Source organism: Mercenaria mercenaria, chromosome 7 (genome assembly GCF_021730395.1).
Source record: "Mercenaria mercenaria strain notata chromosome 7, MADL_Memer_1, whole genome shotgun sequence".
NCBI classification, from domain to species: Eukaryota; Metazoa; Mollusca; class Bivalvia; order Venerida; family Veneridae; genus Mercenaria; species Mercenaria mercenaria.
The window spans coordinates 57,769,737-57,779,500 of NC_069367.1; the positions used below are offsets into that span (position 1 = coordinate 57,769,737).

The 9,764-nt window shown below is 35.9% G+C and overlaps 1 protein-coding gene across 1 annotated transcript; it reads right to left on the reverse strand.

Moving 5' to 3' along the window:
• Window positions 1–2,509: 2,509 nt before the first annotated feature.
• Window positions 2,510–6,907, reverse strand: LOC123554095 (uncharacterized). Its single transcript, XM_045344001.2, has 2 exons — window positions 6,891–6,907; window positions 2,510–3,175 (listed from the first exon to the last, which is right to left on the reverse strand). The coding sequence occupies exon 2, from the start codon at window positions 3,166–3,168 to the stop codon at window positions 2,524–2,526; it is 645 nt and encodes a 214-aa protein (XP_045199936.2). The 5' UTR covers window positions 3,169–3,175; window positions 6,891–6,907; the 3' UTR covers window positions 2,510–2,523.
• Window positions 6,908–9,764: the final 2,857 nt, after the last annotated feature.

Sequence of the window (9,764 nt, forward strand, 5' to 3'; positions counted from 1 at the left end):
ACATGTAATTCCCAACGTCAAGGTCAAGTGAAACACGACCGTTAGCTCTTAGGGTGTGAGAAATGACAGGGTACTATTTTACAAAAATACAATTATATTGTATTTCTAAGTATTTTATAGTATTTTATTAAATTCGCTAGAAAATAATACTTGATAATAAAAGATAATTGAAATAAGTAAACTGTCCTGAGCGGATGTAGTGTTTCATTTATGTTACTTAAAACATGATTCATTTTACATTACCTGGAGTGCCCCCGACAATGTTGTTATAACTTCTGGCCCAACCCGTGTGTATATTTACATTGATGTATTTATGTATGCTTGTTGTATGTGTGTGTATTGAATATGTATATATACACAATAAAATATGATTAAACTAAACCTAGTTATATCAATTTATTTCGTCAATAATAGACAAACATGTAGGTTTTATAATGCACCAATAATTTCTTTAAATTTGGGGAATGTATAATTCAGTTGTGGCCTAATGATAATCAAAGAAAGTATGACATGTATATTGTCGCACTTAATCGTAATGAGATGTCACGGGTTCTTTGCGTATTCAATTTCTCAACATACTGATATTTAAGTGTTTATATACGTTCAGCAACCAAGCAAGTTCTGACATGAGCAGACTATAACATATATCTTTTAAAAGAGAAGCTCAGGTCTGATGCCCTTTGTGGCAGTGAGAAAATGTATCTTGGTCCTACCAGTCGAGTATCACTATCGGTTGAATAAAGGCTCTGTCGTGCATCTTATCATTTTAGTAAAATACGCTTAATAAATTATATGCGCAAAAATGAAGATGAAGTCTTTGGACAATAACGGCAAAATGTTATTTACACATCGTTATTTTAAACTCCCTTGTGATACAGATTACTTCTGGTTACTTTCTGAAGTAGTTAGTGTCTCGTCTACTCAATCTGCTAAGGCCATGCCAAATTGACGTCTACTAAGGCCATGCCAAATTGACGTCTACTAAGGCCATGCCAAATTGATGTCTGCTAAGGCCATGCCAAATTAATGTCTACTAAGGCCATGCCAAATTGATGTCTACTAAGGTCATGCCAAATTGATGTCTGCTAAGGCCATGCCAGATGGATGACTAGTTCTTCGGAATATGTTCAAAGGAGCAATTTTTATTTTTTCTTAATTTTGACGTTTTGAGAGGAGGAAACATTTTATTGAAGTGAGCCGGATATCTTTTTTTCTTCTATAGTTAATTTAACTAATTCTCTGTGTATACTCAGAATTGCTGTTATGTCAGCAGACTAAAATATTAAATATTATTTTCCGAATCTACAGGTGAATGGGAGAGTGATTCAAAGACAACTACTCTAATCTCTATAGGCCATAAATAGTCTTGACACTGTCCATATTTGCCTTTTTTCTAGATTGTATGCATTCTATACCCATTTTTCAAGTGACAGGTTTATCGACAAAGTTCATTTCTGCCAGTTTCATAGCCAATACAACTGTCAATAGATATTGTATGTTATTGTTCTCAAATTTCCATTTCCGCTTCACGTTATAAACAGTTTTCTACAACAATGCTTTTAATGCAGAAGTAAACGACCTGTCAGAAAATATGTCCCTATTACAATAATGTCTAAGTGAGTAAATTGACAGTATTGAAATGCTACAACCTATATTGTTCAGTTTAATAAGTTTTTATTGTTATAATTCATAGATTGATAATGGAACTCGTTTTCGTTTTCTTTTTATTTTGTTTTTGATCGGGTTAACGTCACATCGACACAGTTTTAGGTCATATGGTGACTTTCTAGCTTCTGATGGTGCAGAAAGACCCCAGATGTTTCTCCGGGCATCATTCCTTCACGGGTAGGCATCTGGGTAGAACCACCGTCCTTTCTAAAGTCAGTTGGATGGCTTCCTTGCATAAAGAATATACATGTATATACAGATTAAAAATTGCAAAATGACAATAACCGGTCACTTATATCAATTACAAACGTTTCGGCTATATCAGCATTCACTACATTTTAAAATAAACACATTTAACGAAATGGCGTCAACGTCAATGACGACTAGGTCAAAATTCATTAAAGAATTTAGCAGAAAAAGTAACAAACAGGCGAAAAAGCAGACACAGTACCCAAGCGATATATAAAGGAAGTATATATCTTTTATAAGCATTTGCAAAGGCTTTGTTAGTTTATCAATATGTCATCTAAAGGAGATTAATTGGGTAATGTTAACAGTTAAATAGCTGCAAGACTGAACCTAATTAATTCTATATATATAATATAGGGTCTTACAAAAATGTCTTTCAACATTAAATTCATTAAATTAATGGAATAAAATTTTAAAAATACGAGACTGCAATGTAGGATTCATTTTATCTCATGTCAGATTTTTTCTATCTGAAACACCAAAATTTCTTCTACAATGAACCTACTGAAGGCATTAATAATTCGACCAACACTCAGAAGATAAGGATAAAGTCTATAAATAACTTCAGTTCGTTTATTTACCGAACAAGTAACAAAAATCAACAATTTATCTACCAACTGCACATCCGAGACCAGCCCCAGCGCAGGCAGCGGCGACTTCCGGTCCGCATAGAATTCCGCATGCTCCTTCGGTTGCAACGGTGCAAATGGCACAACCACCTCCAACCAAACCGCAAGTAACTCCAGAACCCGTGCAGACTGGATCCCCGCGTTTGTTTTTGCCTAACAATGTTGGGATGTGCTTACTCATAACATTGTCTCCCATCATCTTCGCAAACGTGACGAGCTCGCTCTGTTCGTTTGGGCACTCTTCAAATTTCTTGTTGCACGAGTCACTGCTACCAGTGGCTTGACCAAGAGCAATCGCATCGATGGCCTTTGAAATGTGAGGATATTTGGCGAGGAGTGCCTTGACCTTTTCAAATGCCAATGGTTCGATATCATTGTAGAAATTTGTCAAATATCTGGAGTAATGCTTCAGAGGGTTCTTTGTGTCTTCAGCCACCTCGGTTTCCATCAGACAGAACAACCTCTCAATGCACTGGGTTTCGTCTTGTAGGTTGAAAAGTTGTTCCATCATCATGAGTGTCGGGTTCAGACGTCGGAGCTTCTCCTCGATATTTCCCATATGGATGGAGAATGCATTAGAAGATGCAGCAAATACTGCGACAAACAGAAGACTGTAGAACATGATGGGTCTGTGAAAAAACAAAATAAATTGTTTTTCATGACTTATTTGGGTACAGCTTAACATGAGATTAAAGTCATAATGATAAGCTTTAATAGGCAGTAGAAGGAAAATTCATAAAGTGAAGATATATTTCAAATACAGAAAATACAGAAAATAAAATTAATTCTTGCAACTGATTTGTGAATAACATCATAATATAGCTGTGATTAAATCATACGGTTAAAACTTTTGTCTGAGATTTTTGTCTACTGTGAAATCATTAATATTCGTGGGGGATTAATTTTCGTGGATTTCGTGGTGGAGTCAATCCACGAAATTTAATCCCAACGAACAAGTTAAATTCCCATTCATTTATGTTCAAAACTTTGAAATCCACGAATTCATATCCCCACGAAATTACCGTTTTGACCAAAACCACGAAATTTAATGCCCACGAAATTTAATGATTTCACAGTATATGATGTTCGTACGAGGGCTGTTCAAACATGAAGTAGTTTTTGCCTCTACCTTTTAGATACTTAAATGAACAAAAAAACAAGAACTAGATTATCACAGTCCGCAATCTATCTACTAACTTCTCTGCAAGTTTGACGTGATTATGATCATACAGTCAGAAGTTGTACCTTATCGAAAACAGGAACTTGCACGAAATAGGTGCACGGAATAATATTTTAACGACGTTAATGACGTCTCGGCTTCAGCGAGATGCTTTCAGTATGTTTGCATTAATTAATATTTATGAATTTATTTGATTAGTTTTGATAAACAATACCTAAGTTATCATCTGTTGTTTTATTTTTGTAAGAATACTTTAAAAGGTATGAACACTTATGCTAGCATATGAGACCGCGATTTTGCCGGTTATGCTTAGCCATAGGAAATAAAACGTTCAACGCCCTTCGACTATTAGCAAAACTGTTGAAAAGTTATTATCAGATTGTGTATTGAATGATACATTTTACATTGCACTTAACGCAACAGACGTCGTTTAACAGCAAAAGTCTACGCCATTTTTGAACAGCCGAGGGCCATAAAGATTATGCAACTGCGTCATTATGGCTAAAAGGCGCACACCAGCTTTTGTATTGGCATTTTTATTATATGCATTCGATTCATATTTATCTATTCTTAATGTTTTCGTTTTACATCTTTTCCACAAACTAATAAACATCATTTGTATTGCTTTTTTTCAGCAACAATAGCTTCATTATTTGACAATCGATCGGAAAATGATTCAGCACCATTTCATCCGCCATAATGACGTTGTTTCATGAGATCAACATCAGAACGTGTTGGCGTTTTGGTTACCCGGGACCATTACAATTATAAAACATGAGGCAGACTGCGCCATTATGGATCCGTCAATGGCGGTCGTAAAGGCCTTTTTTAACGATTTTTGTTACTATTTACAGTAAATAAAATCTGGAAAGTAGATCCCTCGGAAGCACCGAGTAAGGTATATGATAATTTAATGGTACGCTCATCCGTTTGTATGTTGTGATCGGTGTAGATACAGATCAGATCCTAATCAGGCGAGCGCTTGCACAAAACGGTCTGTATTTCAGCTCCGATTGAAATGGCTAGATTCACCGTATCCAATCGTTAATTTGAAAAACCGGATCAGTAAGCATGATCTCGGATCAAATGGAGCGGTTTTGGTGATTTTGGGTACGAAAATTATATTTTTCTGTTATTTAGAATTTGTTGTCAAGGACGGCATTGGCGCAAGATGTGCTCCGAATATTATGAAATACTCGTTGCTATTCATTTTCCAGCAAATATAAGCACTTTTCTCAGTTACTTTGGAAAATCATGCGAAAATAGCATGTAAACAATGCCACAACAGCATTAAAAGCATTATTTCAGTACGTTATTCGGCAAAAACATTAAATTACCACTTCCACGATATCACTGACACATAAATGATGAATTATATTTCTTGGAAGACCAATATAATGCGATTCATGACAGTGCTGGTCAGTAACGCAGGAGACACAGGATCAGCGACTGCAAAATGTAGTAATACAGGAGCTTCTCAGTTTGCTTCTGTGTTCATTTTCATCAATTTACAAGGGAAACATACCTTTATTCACTTTATTTTTCTATCAAAACAGTGATAAGTAGTGGCAACACAAAGAACAACATGATCAAAAAGATTTTTAATGCGTCAGTGAAGTTAGAGCAAACAGGACGGCTCCAACTTACCTAAGAACTTGAAACCAGTAATGATTCTCAAGGTATGAAATTATACTGGTTGTGATAAAAAAAGGCGTTCCACACTGTGGACATACTATTGGGTTCCCTGTTCCATGAAGGTTTACATCAGCTCGCCAGCACAGTAGAATGATTTAACATATGTAGCACATGAGGCCATAATAATGGAAGAACAACGACTCAACCTCTTTGCTTACATTTAGAACTCCTACAGTTCCGGTAATTATAGCGCTGCCGTGGGGGTAACATTAACTCTTTTTTCAACACACCTCCAAAAAAGAGGTGGAGCTAGTGTTTACAGGCCGTGATTTTGAGAGAATAACTTGCAAAGCAGTGGTATGATAATTTGTATTTTTAGACAAATTGAATTATTTCTGCTAAAGAATTGCTTATCCCGTAATTCTTCAGTTTAGATACTGTCGATTTTTATTATTGAATAAAGTTAGTAGCGAAAAGTACCCAAAAGCTTTTGCCTTACTTTTAGTCTGAAAAAGGAAAATTTACATACTAGTCTAAAGGAGGTACAATCACAAGGGTGAGAACCATCTAAGAAAAGTCACGTAACTGGGGACAAGTTCTTACTTGACGAATCCTTAAAGGTATACGTGCGTGTTCATTGCTAATGTTTTTGACATTTTGTAGAAACGCATTAATAGATGTGCTAAGGTGAGAAATGAGTATGAAAAGTAGTTCCAAGTCACAGCATTTTAATTTTGATCACAGGACAAATCTCTCGAAAATGGCTTTCTCGCCATCGTGCTTATAATTTGAAATGGAACAAGCTATCTGTACATATTTTTCTTTTACTTTATATAGAAGTAATACACGGGGTTTCATCAGAAACATGATTAACTATATATATATATATAGAGAGAGAGAGAGAGAGAGAGAGAGAGAGAGAGAGAGAGAGAGAGAGAGAGAGAGAGAGAGAGAGAGAGAGAGACCGCTGTTTAGACTAGAACGTTATCAGGAGACAATACTTGTAAACGCAGTTTCTGATATAAGATAAATTAAGTGAATAAAGGTAAGTTTTCCTTGGAAATTGATGAAAACGAACATAGAAGAAAACTCCGAAGCTCTTGTGTTAGCCTCTGATCCTTTGGCTCCTGCATTACTGATCAGTTCAGTCATGAATCGCTTTATATCGGCCTTCCAAATAATTCAATTCATCTTTTGTAGCAGTAACGTGTTACATGAATGCACCAGTGACAACATGGAGTTCCTTATATTGTACGTTTATCAGAGAACGTACTGGAAATAATGCATTTTCTTAGTCATGGCATTGTTTACCTGCTATTTTGGCATCGTTTCCCGAAGTATTTGAGAAAAGGGCTTAGCTTTGCTTGGAAACAAATAGCAAAGAGTATTCCATAATGTTCTGACAATAATTTCTAATTAACTGGGAAAGACAATTTTCTTACCAAAACCGCTCCATCATACGTTACTGATCCGGTTTTTCAAAGTAACGACTGGATACGATGAGATTGCTAGACAAAATTTACACTTACCTGAAATACAGTGATGATCCTACTGTACAGATAACTTTTGGTCTTTTTGGTGTGCTCTTTATATACCTTCATTCTTAACAGGTCCTACCAAAAAGTTTCGCAGCCGTGACAAAATCGAGACATAAGGATAAGCAGGACTGCGTCATTATCTTAAACCCTTGGCATGACCGCTGAACACTTAAAAAACTCTAAACCCACACCCTTCCGAAGCTGGAATAATAGCTTTCGTATTCCATAAGTCGTACCATGATTTTAAAAGAATATCTACATTTTGCCCTTAAAATGAAAATTCCAGAACCTTGACGTTTAGACGTTCATGACTCTTATACATCTGTTACCTTTTAATCTGCTTGATGTGCCGTCTGGACACGAACAACCAAGTTACAGACATTCCTAATTTGTTTCGCAGTTCTCTACACTTTTTTCTTGTATTCTTTTTTCACACTCCTCATCTTCGGAACACCCCTCTAACGTTACTATTATCATGTATAATTATTTCATGTCTGTATATAGCGAAAGATGGGAAAGCGTCAGGTTTTCTGATTCTTAAGGCCCGTCAGCACTCTTAAATTGAACTTGTTTGAACTAGGTTCAGTTTTAAGTCGTTAACCTTTAGACTGCATGATCTGCACTGTTCGCTATTCAATCAGTAAATTTTCAGTGAAAACCACTTTGAATAATAAATGGTTTTACTCAAATTGAATGATGGAGCAGTCCATTATAGAAATTTAGGAGTGTAAAGGTCAACTGCCGTCTGGTGGCTGTAAAATGTACCTGTTTTCAAACGCCACCTGTTTTCAAACCCTAAACTTATTCTCTGTTTATTTTACCTTCAGGTCATGAATGATAATGTGTTATTTGGCTTATATGAATTCAGTAAGATCTGACCAAAAATGAGAACAATGGGGCTGAAAAAAGCTACTCTAGTTTAGTGGACTCATAACCATTCTTAAACAATTCGAATAAAATCTTGTCAATAGTAATATCATTTGGCTTTTTGTTTTAATTTAGAAAATATGTTTCTGAAGTGTTTAGATACTTGGTTTATGTCAGGACTCACTCAAATATTATTTTGGTAAAGTAAATGTATTGGGAAAACTGCATCTGCATCCTTCCTCATAACCAAACTCATAACCATGGAAGTAATAAAAAGTATTAAAGGTTCAGCAAAACTAAGTATTCATGGTTATTTTTATACAAAAAAAGAAATCTTCAAAGACCACAATTAGATTGGAATGTTTCAAATGAGGCAGTATCAAATGTACTAGAGTTGTGGTAACACCCCTTGATGTAAGTGAAAATATCTAAATTCTTCCATTGCTTTGTAATTTAAAAAAAATATTGTGAGCATTCTTTATAATACATAACAATTATTGCTTATTATCTACCTTTTCTTTTTAATGAAACGAAAATGCATTTTTATATGCAACTGTATTTTTGTGAAATTTTTAATCATTTAATTCAGAGATTTTTACTGCAATTGTGTAGTTATGCAACATCCCTTTTATACTTTCTTATATCTTTTCAGGTTAGAAGTCGGTGCTGGAAATATTGTTAGCCTGAAACGTCAAGATCGCAGAATCAAAAGTGCCAAAGCTCCAAAAGAACCATCCAGCATTCAAGAGTTACTGTCTCCGCTCCCACCTCAGTAAACAACAACAGGAGGTACAGAAGAATTAGAGCTCCTCATTTATGACAATAACTCTCCCAGTGACAGAGTCCTTGTGTTCGGAAGTGAATCAGACCTTGAAATTCTTAGTGAATCAGATACGTGGTTTATGGACGGTACTCATGGAACAGCCCAAAGTCGGTTCTCTCAATTGTTTGTGATAAGAGTTCCCTGTAGTGACACTTCTGTGTCGTGTTTATATGCATTGCTACCTACTAAGGAACAATCAGCCTTTGAAGAAACTTTGTCAGCACTTCTAGATGTATGCTTAGTCAAGAACCTAAGATCAAACCCTGTAACAGTTGTGTGTGATTATGAACTTGTCATTTTGCTATTAAGTCAATCTTCTTGATTTATTTTGTTGGGTTTAATGTCGAACAGACACAATTTTAGGTCATATGGCGACTTTCCAGCTTTGATGGTGGAGGAAGACCCCAGGTGCCCCTCCGTGCATTATTTCATCACGAGTGGGCACCTGGGTAGAACCACCGACTTTCCGTAAGCCAGCTGGATGGCTTCCTCACATAAAGAATTCAACGCCCCGAGTGATGTTCGAACCCACATCGATGAGGGGCAAGTGATTTGAAGTCAGCGACCTCAACCACTTGGTTACGGAGGCCCCTAAGTCAGTCTTAGGTGACCATATTAACATTCAGGGTTGTTTTTACCATTTAACGCAAAGCATTCTCATTTCAGAACGAACAAGTTATTGAGTCTTGGAACAATTCATTTCGTGTTCTAGTTGGACATAGTAATCCGAGTCTGTTGACTGTGATAAACTGCCTGCAGAAAGACAATTGTCTATTAGATACTGACATTGAGAGAGTTAAGAGTGGTGAACCAACAATCAAACGCAGAAAAAAAGCACACAGTAGCTCATCAGAAGAAGCTAAAGACATTGTCGCACAGTATGTTAATGGTGAAAAGACCATTGAGCAGTTCTTGATTACCATTGGGCATTGCATTAGAATTGCTTAATTCAAAGTGATACACCGAAGACATTTCATATCTGATGATAACAAGTAGATTGCCAAACTGTCACTGATGGTGATAGTTTTTAATTTTTTAATTTTGTTGATAAATACACTGTTGGTATTTATGTAATTATGTTGTTACACAATAGAATGCATTTCCATTTGGTATTGTAATGTTAGAAGAAAGTGCTTTAAACATTAGTGTGCTGTAATTATTCTCTTTTGACTGTA